Source organism: Phaenicophaeus curvirostris, chromosome 15 (genome assembly GCF_032191515.1).
Source record: "Phaenicophaeus curvirostris isolate KB17595 chromosome 15, BPBGC_Pcur_1.0, whole genome shotgun sequence".
Lineage (NCBI taxonomy): Eukaryota > Metazoa > Chordata > Aves > Cuculiformes > Cuculidae > Phaenicophaeus > Phaenicophaeus curvirostris.
This window is the reverse complement of record NC_091406.1, coordinates 19680779-19702998: the sequence shown is the minus strand read 5'-3', so window position 1 is coordinate 19702998 and position 22220 is coordinate 19680779. Positions and strand designations below refer to the sequence as shown.

Here is a 22220-nt window from a genome sequence, read left to right as displayed (position 1 = left end):
CATGGTGGTGTTGGACTGACAGTTGGACTGGATGAGCTGAGAGGTCTTTTCCAACCTTAACAATTCTGTGATTCCATGAAAGCTGCACATCAGTGATGGTGAGGTCAAAAATTTCACTGGATTTTTATGGCTGTTCACTGTGCTTCTGGATTTTTCTCTGTATTTTGCACTTCAAAACCAGCTTGCTAAACACACTGAAAAAATACAAACTGCACTTGAATTGAGCACACCTTGAAACTGCTTTTAAACACAAGCACGTTTTGAAGTGTCTAAATCTAGTGAACCCACAGCATTGTCTGGAGCTGTCTTTCCAAGAGATTTCTCACAGAGGCTTTAAAGGTATTAATGGTGGAATATCTTACAATCTCAGTTCAAGAGCTTAAGCCTTTAAGGAATTCTCCATCCCCACTGACATTGTAAAGGTTAACTAGAAATGTTTGTTCTTTTGTTTAGTGGCAGCGTCTGGACTTGTTCAGCCAAGCAGGGACAGTGCTCTCTGCTCCAGGGCACTCGGACTCTTGGTTGGATGCTTACTGCTGTGTCAGCAGAAATTTATATCCGATGTTAAGCAGAGGAGTTTTCCTTCTCTTGGAACTCATTATAATTTACAAATACATTTGCCAGTTTCGTTCACCTAACTTTTTTCGGAGTTAGCAATGCCAATGGACACTGCAAGGAAGAAAATCTTTGGGTTACTCAAGGTCGAAAATCTTTGGGCTACTCAAGGACACCCTTGTCCAGTTTCCATTCTGATTGCTTGTGTGATAAACACATGTTCAGTCTATAAATAGTTTATTTTCCACATCAAATTAATTCTAAACATTTACAGAAGGAAATCAGGAGTAGAAGGCTCTGTTTCCCCACATCTGTCAGCGTCGTCTCAATGGAAAATAAGCAGAGCCACATGCGGTCAGGAGTTCTGAAAGGCCTTTTATTATTACTTCAAAGCAGATGTATTTGATAAATACACCTTATGTCATTCTGCTGTGCATTTGTGTGGAAGTAGGGATCGAGTGGGATGCTTTTAGCAGTCTCATCAGCTGGTAACTGTTTGTGACTATTTGATTCACACTTCTCTGCCTCAAGCAGGCCCTGTTCTAACACCTGTGGAAGTCAGTGGGAGGCTGGGCATTGATTTTCAAGAATACAGGATCAGGGCAATATCAAAAAATTAGAAATTCCTTCTATCCCAGGGATGAATCCTTACTGTGTTACAGTATTTTAGCTAAAAAAAAAAAAAAGAGGACTGAGCAAAATGTTTGTAACAATGTCTTTTCAATTAAATTTGTTCTCCATGAACCAATCAGACAAATCTTAAATTAACCCATGCCGTGCAATTTGAGAATTACTGTGTGAAATTCTGCATGAGGTGTTTTGCTATTAAGGTGGCTTCATTTTCTTTTATATATTCACTTGATTTATCAGCCTTTCAAATAGGTTTGGTTGTTTCTGACTGGTCACATTGGTGCTTGTGGTGTTGGGGGTGGCAGGATGTAGCGCTGGTGTCTGGGAGAACTGGGAGGAGCAAACTGTTGGTGCGAGGTGTTCATGTGGTGCAATGACCATCACTTCCACAGGCATCTGGGTAGATTTGGACTTGTTGCAAATCTGACATTGTGTGCTGTTACTGGTTCAGAAAAAGGAGGTGATATCTGAAACAGGGAATGAATGATTACTTCTATGCTGGATTGTGTGATTTCTCTCACCTTCACTGATGAGTGGTAGGGACAGACAACTGACATGGCCTCCAAAAGTCTCTGAGGAAAATGGCAAGCTAAAACCATCTTGAACAGGCTGGCATGTGACTCATTACAGGGTCTTGTAATGAGTTAGGAAGGTAAAAGGAACAGTAATATCTTCATCAGCATTGTGTGACGTATTGAGAGTGTGGGGATGTACAACTAGGAAGCATCTGAACCACTTCAGAGTCTTTATTCCTCTTTGTGCTTCCTCTCTGTACTTGTGCTTCTTGGCCAGCTGGACCTAGTCCTGGTGCTGTTGGTCTGTGACAAAGCTATGCTTCTCGCAGCAAAGTCTGTGACAAGCCTCTGCAGAGGAGAACACTGGCAGCTCCTGTGCAAACTCCTGTCCCCTGGGACTGTGCTTGAAGACACTGCTTCACTTTGAGATAGGCCATATGGTGTCATGACACAGTGACTGAGTGCTGTGTGACAACACATGTCAGTGTGGCAGGTTTCAGTGACTGGTCTGGTAAAGGTGGACTCTTCATAGCCAGAGATGTAAGCCAAGCATGCAGACTGCAAATGCCTTGTGGATCCCTAAGGCTCGGGTGTGTTGCTGGATCTGAACTGGGAAAAAATATTACTGAACAGGTTTGCCTCTTCTTCTATGCTCTCACTTCTGTTATTGATCATACTTTTTTTTGCTTTTCTCTCTCCTACTTGCCCAATCTCATTTAAAGGTGTATTGAAACAGCTTTTCTTTTGTGACCGGAGAATCCTTAAGAGTTACGGTCTGTAGCACAACAAAAGGAGAAGCCAGTTATGCTGACAAAATTGGAATTGCACCTCTTTTGCCAGCTGCAGGATGTTGACTTGTGATAATGCAAGTGTGGGACAAACCTGTGTCTCTTGCTGAGGTCTGAAAGTTGCCGGTCAGGCAGTGTGAACATGGTAAAACTGGGTGAGAAACAGTCTGGACAAAATCAGACTGCTGTCCAACTGCCTGCACCTCCCATTATTCCTGTGAAGACTTCAAAAAGTCCCAGACATTGATTTTTTCACAGTTAAAACAAAAAAAACCTGCAACCTCTGAAAGCCAACTGTGGCACTAGTCCTTTCTATCTCCAGAAAGTGTTTTTCTGATCCTGTCTCTTCCTTCTTCTGCACCTGTGCAAGAAGCACTACAGCCCTGCCTAAATTTTAATAGTAAATGGAGAACTATTTGGGAGTAGCTACAAGATGCTGCAGCTCCTGGATAGGAACCTTTGAAATTACCAGTCTCCTAATTGCTGCTGTTTCTGTAATGTTGACAGAGTGAATGTTGGCCCCTGCGTGTGGAGTGAGTGAATGATGATTTTCTGACTGATGAGTTTCCCCTCCTGTCATCACCCATTTATGATCTAGTGTCTGAGATTTCCCACTGCAGCAGAACATAGATTTTTGTCTTCTAGCCCAGAGCTGGAATGCTCTCAGGTGAAAACCAGAGATCTATGTGCTGTGAGCGAGTGGCCATTTCCCTCTTTTCTCCCTCCTACCCAACTGGTGTTAGACTTTTCCAGCTCTTTGAAGTAATCTCACTTCATCTATGTTGTGCCTTGGACTGCGGTAAAATTCCTCTGCCTCATACTGCCTGTGAGCTGGTACAAATTAGGAACCTGCACCTCTCCCACTGCAAACAAAAGAGCAAAGGTGCTTTCCCCCAACTCTGGCAGTTCCCCTCCTATAAGAAAATCCCCAGCAGGTGAAGCCAAATCTTCTGGTATCAGCACCCTTCACAGATCAAGAAAGGCAAACTCAGGAGAGGGTGTGGTCAGTGTGTATTATTTTCTATCCCCTTTCATTGACCATTACTACATGGTTGACTTGAGAGTTGCTTTGATTCATTCCATTTTGGCCTCAGTCCCAGGGATGTCAGAAAATACTGGAACCATGCATAATGGGCTCCTTGTCAAGCCAACTTTCTGCTAAACTCAGCAGAACACGAGCATGCCAGAGAAGTGGGGGCTAAATGGGAAGGAAATTGCTAGCAAAGATGTTTAATGTGTGGCTGCAAAGAGCAGCCTCCTCCCTTTTGTGTAACTCTGACCATAAAGAATACCGGGATGCGCATCATCCCAGAGCATCTCACTCCTGAGTGATGCTGGACATGGGAAATATGGTGATAGAGTGATGATGTTAGCTATAATTGCTCCATTTTTATTTGAATAAAACCTATTGATCCAGGGAAAAGCATATCCTAAACCTCAAGAGCAAAGAGTATTTAAATAATTCAGAGCATTCAACACTTTATTTTTCTCTTCAAGTAATGGGACCAAATTCATTTCTGATCTGCCTCCAATAGCTTGAAGAGAATTAAACCATTACTGTTATATATTATTTGTGTGTTTGGCACTGTACAAGGCACACCATGAATGAGTGTAATCCATTATGTTTCTGGACATAAGTTCTCTCTTTGAATTCAAGTGCCTGAAGTTAAGCACTGACTGTGGTATCACCTATAGAATAATACTTTGAGAATCCTGAGAAATAACCTTGTTAGGTGCTTAGGGCTTATTTTTAAAGGACTTGAGCTCACATTCATTGCCATAGTTGAAAATTATTCTGATAGTCCCCTGACAAAAGAGGTTTTCTGGAACAATTTTTGATCGACAGAGAATTTCTTAATTATCTCTTTATTTAGCATGCCTTTCTGCAGCAGGTCAGCACGTGCTGAGGTTTGTTGGTCAAAGAGTATTGTAGGCTATTTTCCCCTTCCATCTCTTGCTATTATGAAAGAGCACGTCTGCCTTTGATAAAAGATTTGCTGCAACCTGCAAAGCTGATCCAACCCAGTGCAGTCCCCTGCAGCACACCAAATGCCACCAAATGCCTCACCACAAACAGACCTACCCGCATGTCCCCTTCGCAGGGGGCTGTGATTTGTACATCCTCATGCAGATGCTGTCAGTGCAGAGCTCAAGCTTCCTCAGTCTCTAAGGTAAACAAACAATGTGTATTATTATGGTTTTATAATATTTCCTTTCCTATGCCCAGAATGTTGATGAATGTTTGAAATAGCTGTCCCCAAGTTTCCAGGATTAAATGTCCACAGAGATTGTCTCTAGCCAAAGACCTTGGCATGCAAACAAATTTGTTACAGAGACAATCTCTGTGAGTGTATTCAAAAATTTCTTTAGATTTGTAGAAGGATTTGGCACTTCTGAATGTTCACAAAAATTGAGTAGCCCCATATGGATGCCTCTGATAAAATTAGCCAGATACATATGCTTTTCAGCACTTTTCATTTACATTAATGTTATCCTGGGCTTCTCTTTCTACAGCCAAAACACCCCAATCCTGACTGGCGCTACTCTGCATCCCTAAGGGCAGGAATGCAAAGGTACGTATGTTGTGTCCCCACGTGAAGGGGAATCCTGTCCTCTGTGAAAAGGACAAAGCTGTCTGGCTCCTCTGATGCCTTAGGCTGACGATATCTGTATGCTGAGATTGGAAGCACCTGAGTTCTGCTGCTGTCATTTCCAATTGCCAAGTGTTACAGATTCAGTCTGACTGAATCCTTTGCTGTTATTATGCTACCATAGATCTGTGCTTTTCTTGTGTTTACCTGCTGCCTTTTTATACATTGACTGTTAAGGCATAATTACACAATTATTGAATTATTTAACTGTGATTATACAGTTTGTGTTTACTTTAAAGCTCTCTGTAATCATCTGTGCTGATAAGTTTCAGTAGACTGTCTGCAGCATTGATGCTTTTTCTGTCCTCTTCTTTTCCATTACCATAAGCTGCTGCTCCTATAGTCAGTTTGTTAACCACATGGTGCAATCAAGGTGATTAACACAGTTCAAAGGACATTTTGAAGGGATGAGATGGATTTCCAGAGAAGGAAAAGTGAGACTGTGTCCAAATCTGTTTGGATGCCTTTGGAAGTCCCCTGCCTGGCAGAACAAGCAGGCTCTGCTGTAATTTGATACTCAGTACACTTGGAAAAAGAGAATAAAATAGGTTTTGTAGAACCTAAATAAAAAAAAAAATACATTTGCTCTCCCTTCCTAAGCAGATTAGAGCACTGGTTATATATTCAGGTGTAATCTGACATGATTAACAAGATTACCTTACAGTTTAGGTGCAATTATAGGGCTGCAGTAATTCCTAGTGGCTCTGCAAAGGGCCCAAAACTGCTGCTGCACTGAGGCTGCAGTCATCGCCTTTTATCCACAGGGCTGAAGAGTCTTCACAAGGTTTAAATTCAAAACTCAGATTCAGGTTTTCCATCCCTGAGACTGTTTCTCATGTGGGTGAAGGCACAGCGTATAGCTCTAGTGACTTTGGGCTGCTGTGTAAAAAGAAACCTAAAACTCAGGACCAGAAGAAAACTAAGAAAGAGTAAGCTTGGCTCTTTGACCTGTCGGGCAAACTGGTTTCTTTCTTTTATGTTCCTGCTGTTATTTGGGTTTTTTATATCCCTGACTGCTTGCTGCTAAATGAGTGAACAGTCCATACAGCAGGATCCTGAAGCAAAGATTCTCCTGCCTGCCTGAACATCTTATCTAGCAGTTCTCAGAGTCAGGTATGCTCTTGCTTATTCACAATATGATCCTGTAGATCCATGTTCCTTTCTACACAGAGTTCAAGGTCTTGCCTGAAGTTACTTAAACAATTAATGACAAGTCAGAGCTCATTTAAAGCAATTTGTCCCATGAGTAGCAGAGCTAATGAAGCCTTTTCTGGGAAATTGTATCTGTTCCTCTGTTCTCTCACATCAGCAGCCCCCGTCCTTACCTGAAATCTCAGGTTTGGAGCCTGTGTGATCTGCCTGGCTGATGAATTTCATAAAATGCTGATTTTTCATAAAATTTGTAGAAATTTGGTATCTGTAGGACCTTTGAAGTTGGTCACATTTGGTTGAAACTGCCCATTAAGTTCAGCTGGGAGTGTGGCAGGGAACCAAGAAGCAGAGAGCAGGGACTCAGTCACAGAATCCTGTTTTTCTAAGGAACTGCACACAAAGATGTGGCTAGTTTTGCATTAAAGGCAGCAGATTTTTTTTCTTTGCCTTCCATGTAGAGTGCTGGCTAATATCCAAATTCGTGCTTTCAGGGCCAAGTGCTCTTGTTGCGACACTGTAAAATATGCTGTGTTAGCTTCTGCTTTTGAGAAAATGTGTTTCTCATTCTGAATTGCTCACAAGAAGCACGCAGTGGGCTCTGTTAAACTAACTCCACCAACTTCTTAATGTTTACTATAATGTTCATACATTGTAACAATAAAGATGGTGTGTAACTTCCTCGTTAGTGACTTCCAGTCAATGAAAGCAGAATGTCCCGAAGGTATGTATGGTTTATAAATTATGCTATAACTGTGTTTTAGTAAACAATCAAAAATAACTTTTGCAAGTTGAAATAGCTAGTTCTGCAGAGCTTCAGCAGGATTCGTTAGCATCATGCAATGCTACGGTGGTAGTTGCACAGTGACAGACATTTATGACCTTGGAAGAGCAGCAAGGAAGTGGAATGTCATAAAGCCCAGGGCAGAAGGGAACTGTATGATCTAACTGTGATATGTGCTTCTTCAGTGCTGTGCATATGGAGGAGGTAGGAGTCCTACGTGGAGGACCAGGAGGACCTGATCAGCAGTGGCCAACTGTCTCCAGCGCTACTCCAGGTAAGCTGTGAAAATCCAGAATCTGTGTGAGGAGCTGATGTTAACTGAAGTAGGCTTCCTAATGCTTCTATCTTTGTTTTTCTTGTGTCTTATGTCTCTGGGTGAAGTTCTTGTAGCTATGGAATCTCAACAGAGTGGAATAATAAAGCACGAAATGCTCATTCTCAGATGAACACTGGAGATTGAGTCCTTGATCCCAGCTTTTGCCCTGCCTTTGGAGGTTATTGATATGTGTAAGGAAAGGGCTTCAGGTCTGGTATGTGTGTTCAGACTGGAAATGCCTATGCTTGGCTCTAGAGGTGGTTTGTCCTTCCATTTCAAAAGAATGGTAAAGCTGGTGAAGGAGCCTATCGGTTCTCCCTTTGTTATTTTTACAAGTCTGTTAAGTCCCTTTGAATGTCTCTTTTCATCTTCTGTGGTGAAAACAGACCTTTTTCTTTTTTTGTGCTAGTTCTTTTTATTCACTAGTACACAGTGATAGAAACTAAACTGTTATTTGCTTGTCAAAAGAAATGACCTAAAATACATTTTAGAAAGTAGCTTCATTTATTCAGCCACTGACTGATGACTTCACAGATGTCAATAAGAGCTGGGAAAAGGTCCTCATTGAGTTAAGGAAGAAGAATTTTGCACTGCAAATGTACAAGCAATAAAATATTCTCGCTTTTAATGCTGGAGCAGTAATAATATAGAAGCATAGTGGAGCAGTCAGTCACTAGTGCGATCAGCATCTGCACTTGTGTCCAAATGAAGCTGTCAGCTTAGCAGATGCCCTGTGTAGGGTTGTGAGCTCTGTGTGACAGCTCTGTGAGCACTGAATCTCCCAGAAATTCAGATGAGGAGAGATGCTTGTATCACAGAGGCAGGCTAAAGGCCAACAAGTGGGGTCTCCAGCAAAAATATGAAATTGCTGCTTTATTTAAAACTTCTTAGGCCAAAACTTGCCCTTGGCTTAAATGGGGATTTTGCCTGGGTAATGGGCTGAGGAGAAATTTCAGGATTTGCAATAACAGTTACAACATATCTGTGAATTGGTGATGCCCAGCAAAGCCTACATTGGTGTTGCAGAAAGGTTGTCTGCAGAAAGAGATTTGGAAATTAATATAACAGGCCCCTAGGCTATAATTACCTGGTTTCCGTGTGCTTTTCCCTCTGTTGTAGGCTTTGCTGGAAGACACAGCTTGCACATGTTAGGAAGGGTGCGTAGCTGTTGAGCTTGCATTTGAAAATGTCACCTGAAGGACACTCCAACCTTTATGAAGGGTCCCCTCAGGCTTTCAGCTGCACTAATCATCCTTGACTGAGCCTTTAGTGTATCACCTTAGACGGAGTTCACTGTGGATGCAAATGTTCATTTGCTTGCTGCTAATGCAGATTTCAAAGTACCTAAAAGTAAACACAAAGGTGTAGGATGGTACTGTCTTCTAAGGAGGTCCATTGGCATTTGGGTCCCAGAGCCCTGCACCACTAACTGGACTCCTCCCTGCTATTCTTTTTGGGTCTTAGTATTTCATAATCACTTTGGAAACCTGAACATCTCTGAGGAACAGCACTAACCCTTGGCTCTTATTGCTTTTCCCCTCTATGACTATGAAATGAGGCATTTTTGCAGTGGAAGTGTCCCTGTTACACAAGGTGCTCTGTATGTTGATGGCTATGTAGGGTGGAGAAAACTGCAAGGCATAGTGGGAGAAGGAGCTGTCAGGAGGCCCTGTGGAGCTAGAAAGGTGACAGTCCAAGGGCCAAGGTTCTTTACTCTGGCCCTTGGACGGAGCACTGCAGATCATTGTTTCCCTGTGGTTTTTATTTCATTGAATCACAAAATCATGGAATGGTTTGGGTTGGAAGGGACCTCAAAGCCCATCCAGTTCCATCCCCTGCCATGGGCAGGGACACCTCCCACTGGATCATGTTGCTCAAAGCCCCATCCAACCTGGCCTCGAACACCTCCAGGGATGGGGCAGCCCTGAGCTGCCTTCACAGGAAAATATTTCTCCCTAAGATCTCATCTAAATCTCCTCTTTCTTCTTAAACCCGTTCCCCCTAGATAAAAGTTTCTAGCTAATGTATTCAAACAGGTTGAAAGAAATATCTTCAGTGACAAGAAATTTTTCTGCCATACAGGAAAATGTGACTATTTATATTGCAGTATGGAATATCCACAACAGCTGCTCTTAAATTTTTGTGAATCAAGTTCCTTGTAAATGAATATTTTTTTTCTGCAAAATGAAAACTCATTTGTTTTGTCTTTGTCCATTCCCAACAGATTAGTGAACCTGACATAATATTAATTAGTCCTTTCTTAGTGAATTCAGGTAATATTCTTCTTAACTCTTTGTAATAAAAAGCTGCAGATATCCCTGGTTTTTAATAGTAAATGTGACTCAAAGAAATCTCTGTTAAGATTAATGATTGTGTTAATTTTCACAGCATCACATTTTCAACAATTTACTACTACTGGTTTAGAATCCTATCTGCAGTTTCCCTCAGATATCTCTTTTAATGCTTCTTTCTTTTTCTGGCTTAGATTTAAGACCTGTAACATTTTCCATCAGGTTAACATGCATGACTGATGCTTTTCAGAAGAGATTCAGCTCATTGTTGTCATTTGCAGTCAAAGGAGCCAACAAAAGCGGTTGCTCCTAACATATAATTTGCATATGAATAGAGTGCATCTAGGTCCACATAAACCCCTAGATAAGCTATTTGTTATCTCTGTTATCATTAGCATTACCGTGGCAGCTGCAGGTCTCTACTTGCGATTACTAGAAACCATTTCCAAAGCCTGTTCTGTGCATATGTGCTCCATGCAGTTGTTTTAGTCAATTGGTTAATCCCAATGAGTTTGTCACTAAACCATTCATTTAATTTAAAGGTCCACAAAAGCCTCGGGTAAGAGGTCTCACAGACACAGACCAAGAGTTAATGAATGAGAGCATTCACCGATGATGTCATAGGAATGCTTTAGGAAGGGTGAACAAGTCAAGTGTTAAATCAGTAAATCCTTAATGCCTAGTGCATAGCTGTACTCAAACATCACATGGTGTTTCAGCAAATACATGTTGCTCAAGTGAAACCCGGTCCTCATCTGACTGCCAGTACTGCTATTGACTGTATTGCATATTTCACCCATGCAGGAGCCAGTGAGCCTTGATCTGGCATTTTTTAATTGTCTATGCATTTTCTTATTGTAGAATCATGGAATGGTTTGGCTTGGAAGGGACCTTAAAACCCACCCATTCCACCCCTGCCATTGGCAGGGACATTTCGCACTGGATCATGTTTCTCAGAGCCTGTTCAACCACACCTTGGACACCTCCTCCAGGGATGAGGCAGCCACCAGCTCTATGGGCAGCCTGGGCCAGGGCCTCCCCACCCTCACAGGAAAACATTTCTTCCCAATATCTCATCTCAGCCTCCTCTCTTTCAGCTTAAAACAGTTCCTCCTCATCCTATCCCTGCACTCCTTGATCAATAGCCCCTTCTCCAGCTTTCCTGTAGCCCCCATTATGCACCAGTCCAATAATTTGTAGGTTTGTAGTCAGGATACTTCTAAGTGAGGTGAGACAAGAAGGGCCAGACTCCCTCTGGGTGGAGGACAGCATTGGGTTTAGTGCTTCGGGGCATCTCCTTTGTCCCTCTCGTGCTGTATGGTGAGTCCAGGAAATGTGGGCAGATTTCTGGTTTCTGCTCGATGTCTTTCAATGGGTCTGGCAATTATATCAGACTGCCTATAAGCAACCACTAATCTGAGTGAAATTTAGTTCTTGGATGCCTAACTCAGAATAAGTACAGCTTGGTTTGAAGAAATGGTGGGAGCTAGTAACAGAAATGAAGATAAACAGAGACTTTGCTCTGAATATAAACACTGAAGATTTCTGAATAAATCAGACCTGTGCATAATTCAGAGCTTAGAATTAGTGGGCATGAGACAAATCTGTGTGTATTGGTTCCTGGTTCCAATCTGCAAAACAGCCTCAAGTAGTGCTATACAGAACAGTCGAAGGATGCATGCACGTATAGGACTCAGGAGGACGATATAGTTTTGTGATGAAAAACAACCACGAGGAATTTGCAATCCTCTATTCAATGCAAGCTTTATGTGTGTGCAGTAAATAAGCCACTGGGCTTCACACTTCACACTTCACCTATAGAGAGGGGTAAAAAGGCTTCCATACTGAGAACTCTCATGAAAAATTATGCATCTGAAGTCTGGAAGTATGTAGGTGAAGACCATGGATGAAACACTGGCATCTCTGAAGTCCATGGCGAAAATCCTACTGACTTCAAGGAAGTTAGGATTTCAGTGTCTACGCATGTGAATATGCACAAGGGACTGAATTAAGGCCAATGCAATCCTAATATGCTAATTTTATGCTTCTGAATTTGCAATGGTAACACTATTTTAAGTATAGCTGTGATTTTTGTTTCCTTTTCCCCGGTGATTAACCAGGGATGAGAGGTCTTAGCCTTGTATTTTAAAGCACTCCTATTAAAAAAGCAATTTAATTGCATGACAATCTACTGACCTCACCATGGGCAGTCTTCCATGCTTGACATTTGCTGTACATATGTTTTTCCCTTGAAATGGCCAAGGAAACAGCAGTAGGAATATTGGCTGCTATTCCTTAAGAGAAATAAACAGGAGAGACAGGTTAGCTGTGGGTTTCATAGCTGCTTCAAAAGGCAGAGGAATGTTACAACCAAGAAACCATATATATTATAACCGCATAACCATCACAGGGGAGTTAGAACTGGATGATCTCTAAGGTCCCTTCCAACCCAAACGATTCTGTGATTCTATGCTGGGAACTGCGGTTGCTCTGGAATAGATTTATGTTGCTCCTCGGGGATGGTTCCTGCTGCAGTCAGCTAGAACACAGAAGGTCCATTGATGAAGCATGGGCTGTAGAATAACAAGGGATGAATAATGAAAACTAAATGGGAAATGACTGTAAATATTGCAAATAAGAAGGTTATCTGAAAGATAAAGTCAGTGTTCCTAGTAAGTTTTGTATGGGTAGAGTGCTGTGAACAAAATGACTGGGAAAGCTGTGGAGAAACGGAAAGGGGATGCGTGCATGGATTTTAATAAAAATGTCCAAGAATGCCTTGACGGGAAAGGAAATATTGTAATTATTTAGTCTAAGTTGTGGCATTCACGTTTCTGTATTTCACATACTGATTTGTATGTCAAACAAGTAAATCCTGCTTGAATAAGAACATTGTCAGAAAGAGACATCTTGTTCCAAGGGAACAGTGTGAGAAGGGCCCAGGTGAGAGATAAGGCATCATTGTAAGCAGGAGAGGTCTGAGCAGAGACGTCTAAGGACATGAGGGGGGACACTGGTAAACATCTTGGAACAGGAAGGTGAGTACAGAGGATCTGGTAGAGGGAAAGAATTGGAACAGGATGCTAGGAGGTCTACAGGAGGCAAATAGCACTGGGAATGGCACAGCACAGACTCTTAAGTGGCTGCTGAGCATAGGTCACTGGAAAGAAGATTGGCAAACCGAGACTGGGGAATAGACTGTGCTGAGGGGGCAGAAAGCTACACTGAAGTTTGCTGTTCTTTTCATGGAATAATCATTTGATCTCTCTGCATCTTTGAGTCCATTTAACATCGGCACAGAAGGGAATGAAGAATTTATTTTTGTTTGACTCCCTGTTGCAACAGACACTGTTCTTGAAATTCTTCAGGCCTAATGCTCCATAAAAGCTCACAGGGGACCACGATACTGTCACCAGGCTCTTGGCTTCTGAAGTATTATTCTAAAATACTTAAAGAGAAGGAGACTAAGAAAGTAGCTGAGTGCTGTAAGACCTCAGGCACAACACATTTCATATGATACAGCTTTACACTGTGGTTGTAAATGAAGAACAGTTTCTTCTTAAAAGCCAGTGAGTTTCTGTTCCCCTTCTTCAAACGACCCTTCCTTATCTAGGGAAACAGGGGCCAATCAAGACTCCTCCAGCAGTCACTGCAGGGAGTGTGTAGAGGCCAAGTGCTGTGGCTTTGAGACTGTTAAAGGTTAATGTAGAAATAACGGCACAGAATGCTGGTCTGGCTTAGCTTTTACAGCTTTAATCAATAAATTGCTAAAGCTAACAACTGATGAGCAAGCTAGAGTACAAAATTGGGCTCTTGGTTTGTTGCAGAATGCTGCAGCTGTGTAAAATGGAAAGGGCTCAAAAATAGAGCCATGCACGTGTCCTCTGTACTTGTTTTAATTAGTAACTAATTTTCCATGAAATTTCATAATTCAAACTTTCAAACCCAGAAATACCTGTATATCAAATACCAACTCTAAGAACCGTATTGAAGTGGTCTAAGAACCACTGTGATAATATGGATAATTTTTTTAAAAGAGAAAATACTTAAGGACCAAGTTATTCATGTTTGTCATGAAAATTCATCTTCTAATCAGTGATATAATAAATCCCCCAAATAAATGTTGTAAACAGTTTAACTAGTTCCTAAGCGTACAGAGTAAAGTATCATAGAAATTTGATTCACAGCCTCTTACAGTCATAGAAAAAATCATCCCCACAAAGCATATTAAAATCATTATTTAAAGCTGCAGTATCCCTACTGTTCAGTAGAGTCTGGAGAAGGAAATCGTGCCAGCCTTGCAGAGCAGTGGCACTACACTGAAATAGAAATTATCTGCTAGGGCCATATAAGGGTTAATCCTTTTCTTTTAACCCGTGTTTTGATCTTGGTCATTAAATTCTCAAGTTAGTTCCATTTAACTGCTGAGACCTTCAGCTTGGTGCACAGTCCTCAGTGTTGCCTCTACTCCCAGCACACTTTATTCCCAATGTACTCCTTCAGCCTTCCACGTATTTTTTTGTCCATTTTCACCTCTTTCCTGTTACCTGTGTGGTTTGCACCTCTCTGTTCCCTGTTTCTCTTCAAAACTTGTTTATTCCTTTCCTCTAATGACTCTGGATTCTTCCAGCTCATCTGTCCACTATGTCTGCCCCCGTAATGTAATTCCAGGAATGCTGAAATGTCGATCGCTGGCTTGGCCACACTTCACTTTTTCAGTATTTCACATTGAAATAAGAACTTTCCATGATAAAGTCCTGGCAGTCAGGAGAAGTCCCTGTTGACTGGAAGAAAGGTAACATTGTGCCCTTTTTTAAAAAGGGCAGAAAAGAGGACCGTGAGAACTACTGACCTGTCAGCCTCACCTCTGTGCCTGGGAAGATCGTGGAACAGATCCTCTTAGAAGCTTTGCTAAAGCACGTGGAGGACAGGGAGGTGATTCATGGCAGCCAGCACAGCTGCACCAGGGGCAAATCCTGTATGACCAATTTGTGGCTTTCTATGATGGGGTAACTGCAGCAGCAGATGCGGGTAAACTGACAGGTGTGATCTGTCTAGACTTATGTAAAGCCTTTGACGTGGTCCCCCACAACATGCTCCTCTCTAAATTGGAGAGGTATGTATTTGATAGATGGACAGTACAGTGGATAAGAAACTGGTTGGAGCGTTGTATTCAGAGAGTAGTGGTCAGTGGCTTAAAGTCCAGATGGAGATCTGTGACAAGTGGTGTCCCTCAGGGGCCCGTACTGGGACCAGTGCTGTTTGATGTCTTCATCAACAATATTGACAGTGAGATTGAGTGCACCCTCAGCAAGTTTGCAGATGACACCAAGCTGAGTGGTACAGTTGCCACACTGGAAGGATGGGTTGTCATCCAGATGGACCTGGACAGGCTGGAGAAATGGGCCTTCGAGAACCTCATGAGGTTCAACAGGGCCACATGCAAGGTCCTGCATCTGGGTCAGGGCAATCCCCATTTTCAGTACATGATGGGGGGTGATGTGATTGAGAGCTGCCCTGCAGAGAAGGACCTGGGGTGCTGGTTGATGAGAAGCTCGACATGAGCCAGCAATGTGCGCTCGCAGTCCAGAAGGCCAACCGCATCCTGGGCTGCATCAAAAGCAGCGTGGCCAGCAGGATAAGGTAAGTGATTCTGCCCCTCTGTTCCTCTCTTGTGAGACCTCATCTGGAATCCTCAACCTAAGAAGGAGATGGAGCTGTTGGAACAGGTCCAGAGGAGGGCTACAAAGATGATCTGAGGGCTGGAGCACCTTCCATATGAGGACAGGCTGAGAGGGTTGGGCTTGTTCAGCCTGGAGAAGAGAAGGCTCCAAGGAAATCTTATAGTAACCTTCCAGGACCTGAAAGGAGCTACAAGAAAGCTGGAGAGGGACTATTCATAAAGGCTTGTGGTGATAGGATGAGGGGGAACAGGTATAAAATGGAGAAGGGCAGATTTAGACAAGACATTAGGAAGAATTTCTTCACCGTGAGAGTGTTGAGACACTGGAACAGGTTGCCTGTGGATGTTGTGGCTGCCCCATCCCTGGAGATGTTTAAGGCCAATTTTGATGGGGCCTTGGGTAACCTAATCTAGTGAGATGTCCCTACCCATGGCAGGGGGGGTGGAAGTAGATGATCTTTAAGATCCCTTCCAACTCTAACTATTCTATGATTCTGTGATAAATGCTTCTGATTTCTGACAACCTGATGGGAGCTGGAGAAGGCTGAGAATTTCAGATGTTTCTTGGGCAGTTTGAAATCAGAAAGATTTTTCTAAAGAACATGTCAAAAAACGTAAATACTTTTACAACAGCTGCAGCCAGACACACTGATGATTATTTTTTTAAAGCTGATAATTGTTCTGACCAGGAACTCAGCTGCTTCACCACTTGCAAACTGTAGTCGAACCAGCAGTTTTGGTTTTCAATATTTGCAGCCAAGACCAGGTTTGCAGCCAATGAACAGGTTAATATAGATTGTGTTCAGCTGATTGTGCAAAGAAAGGAGGAGAAGATAGATTAGATTATCCAGAAACTGCAGTTATGAGTTGGCTGCAGTTAAATTTACTTTCTTTTATTTTATTATTTTCCTCTTGGATCCAAAAAAATGCTGGCTGACCTGGAGTATCATTTGGGATCTTTATTGTAGGGTCCATTGTTTTTCCACAGAGTGTACTTAGTAAAAGAGATGCCATGGATGAGAGATTTAATAGTATGCTAGTACCTAGTGCTTGAAGAGTCAGTGTAAGGAAAAAAAGGATTCAGCTGAATTTGAGAAAGGTCTGTGCTGAGAACTTTAGGGTTGCGTGGTCTGGGTGAGGAGGCCCTGGCCCAGGTTGCCCAGAGCAGTGGTGGCTGCCCCATCCCTGGAGGTGTTCCAGGCCAGGTTGGATGGGGCTTGGAGCCCCTGATCCAGCAGGAGGTGTCCCTGCCTATGGCAGGGGGTGGGACTGGATGGGTACTAAGGTACTGGATGGGTACTGGAAGGTACTAAGGTACTAAGGTACCTTAACTCTTGAATCAAACTCCAGCACTGATTAACTCACCATCTTTAGGTCTTGGGCTTAGTGATACCCCAAGTGATGCTATAACTGAGCAAAAAGCAGAGGACAACACTTCTTGATTTGCCAGATGATTTAATTGATTCCTAGACATCTGGTCAGAAATTATTTTGTAGTTAAAGTCCTATTTTCAAATCTAAGGAACTTTTCCACTTATGCGTCACTCCAGGCATGTGCTGCTTTGTGGATCTTGTTGACAGTCCCAGTGATTTTGTCTTGCATGCCTACTGGGAATATTCTGCAGCTATGCAGAAGATATGGATATTTTTTTATTATTTTCACAGAGGTTTCAATAAATAAATAGAAAAAGCGCTTGCTTGCAGCTGTGCTACCTTGGGTTGTGATCTTGTCAGAACTTATAAGCTAAACAAGTATTTATCCAGTCAGTACTCTGGGGAATTGATGGTAATCAAATTGTTTCCACATGAGGTTACAGCTGCTTTATTTTCTCCCTGTTGTGCCTCCCTTTTGTGTCTGTGCTTTGGGTTTTCATTTTTTTTCTCTTTCCCTCATGCTGTGGGTTTTGTTTTATTCTTTTTAGGTTGTCTTTAAAGAAAATACATCAAGGTAAATGGTCAAACAGCCTATCACATTCACAGTCCTAGAGGAATTTCAACCGTTATATCTTGCAACTTGCCATTCCCTATCTGGTAGAAAATAGATGAATAAAATCAGGTAGGATTTAAGCAGTTCTAAGGAATTTTGATCTGGAATGTATTTATATTGCAAGTGATGGAAGGAGAACAGAAGGTGAGGGAGGACAGACTGCTCTGTGATGTTCCATCTTCCCCTAATGGATGTCTGCTTGTGCACAGCACTTTGCTGTACACAAGGGTCATGGATGTATTTTTCATGTGTTTATTTTTGTACCCAGGCATTGCTTCAGCATCTGTTACTGATGTTGTAGTGTGGCAGTGCCTCTCAGTTCAGATGGCACTACACAAAGCCCACACAAATAGCAAGAGACAAGCCTTGCCTTAAGGAACTTACCACTTACACAGGCAGGGCAGACAAAGTCTGGGAGCACAAGGGGAAGGAAGGACATGATCGTTATCCTGTTTTAAAAAGGCAAAAACCAAGATGCAGAGATAATTAGGATTATTCTTACCACAGAGTGCTCTGTGGTGACGCTGGATTAGCACCCACCTGGCCTCAGATGCTCCCGCTAGAGCAGGGATGAGCAGAGAGAATCATAAAATTATGGAATGGTTTGGGTTGGAAGGGACCTTCTAGTTCCAACACCCCTGCCATGGACAGGGACTCCTTCCACTGGGTCAGGTTGCTCAAAGCCCCATCCTGCCTGGCCTTGAACACCTCCAGGGCTGGGGCAGCCACCCCTGCTCTGGGCAACCTGGGCCAGGACCTCCCCACCCTCACAGGAAAACATTTCTTCCTAAGATCTCATCTCAATCTCCTCTCTTAGAGCTTCAAACTATCCCCCCTTGTCCAGTCCCTGCACACCCTGATCAAGAGCCCCTCCCCAGCTTTCCTGTAGCCCCTTTCAGTATTGAAAGCTATTCTAAGGTCTCTCTGGATCCTTCTCTTCTCTAGGCTGAACAACTCCAACTCTCTCAGCCTAGAAACCAAGCTGTGAGCCTTCTTTGGGACTGCCCTTCCCTGCTTCTCCCCAGCTGCCTGAGCCATAGAGCACCTGTTGGGACAGAGCTCCCTGAACAGCACAAAATTATTGTTTCAAGCTTCACATTTTACTGAAGTGCTTTCTGACCCTTTGCTTGCCACGACAGACCTTTAGCAGCTTGCAAGCCCTGCTTTTACAAAGGCTTCCCATTCCCCTTGGCTATTGTTTCCCTTTTTGTATCTCCCTGATCTCTTTGCCATAGCCTTGCTTTGGTGTGACTGCCAGAATCGAACTAGGATGCACAAAGCAGGGAAAGCCAGACTGCAACACTGGCCGTATTCTCCCAGCACACATTCTGACCATTTATGTAACATTGACCCAGGGAGACTGGATTTACTCAGAACGCTAAACTCTGAACTCATTGCTTGTGTGCACTCAGAGGGTGTAGTGAGAGATGTAAAACAGTAGTAGAAGCATGCAAGGGCATCCACTTCATTATGAGGATTTAATTCTCAGAAAATCAAGGTTGTGGAGGGAATAAATCTGAGTGCAGCTTCTCTGCTCTTGTCTTGTATAATTACAGTCACCCATCCCTAAAAGCAAACCCTCTTAGCGTGCAGACACTGCTGGTAAAATGAATGAGTAGATTAGGAAGAAAAAAACTCTCACAAACCCTTTGTGGTCCCGTGGAAATTGTTTCTATGTGTTTATGCTGGGAAAAATAGTGTACTGCTTCTACTTGCCCAGGTAGATAGGACAGGTTCAGAGACTTGGAGCAGCCTACGGGACCTTGTGCAGAGCCTGTGCACCCCAGCTCAGCATCCAGTGCTGGGATCAGATACTGAGGGGTTACCAGAGCAGAACAGCTTACAGCAGTTCATCCCACATCAAGGAGGGAGGCTGGAGCTGGAACAGAATTCATTGGTTATGGTTTGAACAGGATGAAATTAAATTGCTTATAATTTGATTGAGTTTATTACTAGGAACAGAGCGAGTGCTTCATTTGTTGCTGTCAGTGGCCCAGTTCTGTCTCATGCCTGCCTCCCTTGGCTTTGTTTCTGACTGTATAAGAAAAGGAGCTGTTGAAAGATCGAGTAGGATTTGTTGACTGGTAAGCAAACCCTGTGCTGTTGGATTTGCGGCCTCCCTTGGGGTGTGAGTGCTGTCCTGTTGCATAGAGTAGGGTGGGATTTGAGGGGGTGTGAAAGGAGTTCAGTCTCCCTGTAAAGGTCAGATCTCAGTGACAGTGAAGCACACACGAGACAGGCTGCTGCTGGGCCAGGAGTGGACCTGATTAAATAACTAATTGTGCAGCTAATCTCCTTAGGGTCATTTAGACAATTAATGGCAAGAGAGGTCCTCTGTCCTTCCCGCTCGGCGTTTGTCCCTGCGGTTAGGAGAGCTGGCGAGGGATTTTGCCTTAGGTTATACCTTCTTACCCTGCAATCACAGCTCCTTGGCCAAGTGCCCGGTCCTATGGATTGCTTATTCTAGCAGGGTTATTCAAATATTGAAACCTAGTTATTTCCAAGAAGCAAACCCTGGTCTTGAAATAATTTCAGCAGGGTTTTCACATTCAGATTTTTAATACATTGCAAGGCACTTGGAAATGGAGAAACCATGGACTGAGCTAAAAACAATTAGGAAAATCCTGGACCTTCTTTAGTTCTCTTGGTTCAATTTTCTGATATTTCTGTTGCACTTAATCACTTGAATATCTTAGCTGAGCTTAAAAGAAGAACAGAATGTTGTAACACTCAGAGTAAAATCAGAGGAGGTTTGAACAAAGGCAGTGAATGAAAAATGGCAAAACCTGTGTTATAAGCACTGTCGTGATACTGAAAAATGCAGGATGAATAATCTCTCCCCCAGGTTTCCTTCAAACACCACCTGCAAACCTTCCAACATTGCTTTTAGGACACAAAATCCAAACTATAGTTTCATTACCACAGAACATCGAACATTAAGTACATCTCAGGATCTGCATTTGCAAATTCCATTCTCTTCTCTCCTGCTCTCAGTTTTTCACTGTTTCGTGCTGCATTGCTTTTCCAGGATTCTGTACACTCCCAGGAGCAAGAGGCTGTCATTTTAGTGGGAAATCAACTTGCGTGCTTACCGTGGTGGCTAAGTGGTCATAATTAATAACTACAGTAACTGAATACTTTGTCTTCCTTGTTCCTCGTGCCATTTCAAACTGCTCCTGTTGTCTCAGACAGTATCAGCAGACAGACCATAATGGCAAGCAGTGTCCTTTCCAAGTGCCTGGAGTCAAATGTATTCAGTCACGTGCAGAGGATAAGCTGGCCCAGAGAACGAACCTGCAACAGTGGCAGGCGCAGAGCAACAGCAGGAGTGTGGGAAGAGGAGGAGTGTCCTGGCATCACACTAGTTGTTAGGTTTCCAAGGGATTTGTCCTCTCTGGTATCATGCATAATGTCAACTCTTCATGGCAAATATTACCTATTCTTAGTAGATTACTATCTTGCTGCAAATTTATGCTAAGTTAGTAGGTAGTGGAGTCTCTCACACATAGCTGGAAACAGAAGAATTAAAATAAATGAATAACATTAATGTCAGATTATCTGCTTCAGTTGTTCCCAGACTTCACTGCAGTTGGGAGAAATAAAGCACACAGTGAACACCACCTTTTGCTTTTAATTCAGCTTATTTCCAGTGGGCCAAGAAGGGTTACGGGGTTTCACAAAGACCACACATGTGTGGTCCACCCTGAATCCCTGTCTTTAACCCTGTTAAGAGTGCAGGGGCAGTTGTATAGTAAAGCTGTCACCAGCAGTGATGTCTGGAGGCAGAACAAAGCACATTTCTGTTGCTCCACACAGTAAACCCAGCTCAGCATACAGACTTTCAATGTGCAGTTAAACCTACCTAGAAGACCTGTTAATGGAAAAAGAACCATTTACTTCTGGGCCAACAGACAAAATAATTTGGTGATCCTAATCCAGTTCTCTGCTGGCAATTTGCCACATTGGAGAAAACACTGTCACAGCTGAAACTAATTGGCAGCCCTAGCAGGGAGGCCAGTGGGTCATGCAGACTAAATCCGTGCAGGTCGGCTCCTGATCTTTTCTGAGGAATTGCAGCATGATGGGAAGCTTGGAGCATTTCTGCCAGCTTTGTGGCTGTTCTCAGTGGGAAGCGTATTCCCTACTGTGAATGCAGATGCTGCGAGTGTTTATTTCTTGATCCATTTTTAAGAATCTTTAATTTATATGTCAAATATAATTTTAAAACTTTAATCCTCATCAAGGTGTACAATTAACCTCCTTATTCTCACTTGGCCTTTCTCTTTTTACCATTTCCAGATGCAAGTGATTGTAATAGGCATTGTAGAAACTGCATCTGAGCCCTTCATAGCTATGATGTGAGGTCAGGCTTCTCTGGAGATCTTTGAGGATAACTTCATTTTAATCTACAGTTTCTGCTTTCCATTTATTTATTTCCTTTCATTAATTAGAATGAAATGCTTAGTTTAAGAACTCCTCACACTTGCTTCGTGTGAAGTCCCTAATGGGGAGGGGCTCTGAATCAGGGGTTGCAGGGATAGGATGAGGGGGAATGGTTTTCAGCTGCAAGAGGGAAGATGGAGATGAGATCTTGGGAAGAAATGTTTTCCTGTGAGGGTGGGGAGGACCTGACCCAGGTCACCCGGGGAAGTGGTGGCTGCCCCATCCCTGGAGGTGTTCAAGGGCAGGTTGGATGGGGCTTGGAGCAACCTGATCCAGAGGGAGGTGTCCCTGCCCATGGCAGGAGCCTCTCAACTCACACCAATACCGCAGTAAGCTGGTTTCTAGGACACAAACCACGTGGCAGGGGTTTGAGGTCCCTTCCAACCCAAACCCTTCCATGATTCTATGAGTAAAATAACATCAGAGGTA

At 43.0% G+C, this 22220-nt stretch overlaps 1 protein-coding gene across 5 annotated transcripts in view; it reads left to right on the top strand.

Annotated features, from left to right (window-relative positions):
- The window catches only part of LOC138727289 (protocadherin alpha-C2-like), a 118837-nt gene that overhangs the window by 72706 nt on the left and 23911 nt on the right, over positions 1-22220 (top strand). For all 5 annotated transcript variants that reach the window (XM_069869613.1, XM_069869615.1, XM_069869616.1 and 2 more), the window contains exons 2-3: positions 5003-5061; positions 7258-7346. In XM_069869613.1, coding sequence (XP_069725714.1) covers positions 5003-5061; positions 7258-7346 — 148 coding nt within the window. The remainder of the gene's footprint in view (positions 1-5002; positions 5062-7257; positions 7347-22220) is intronic.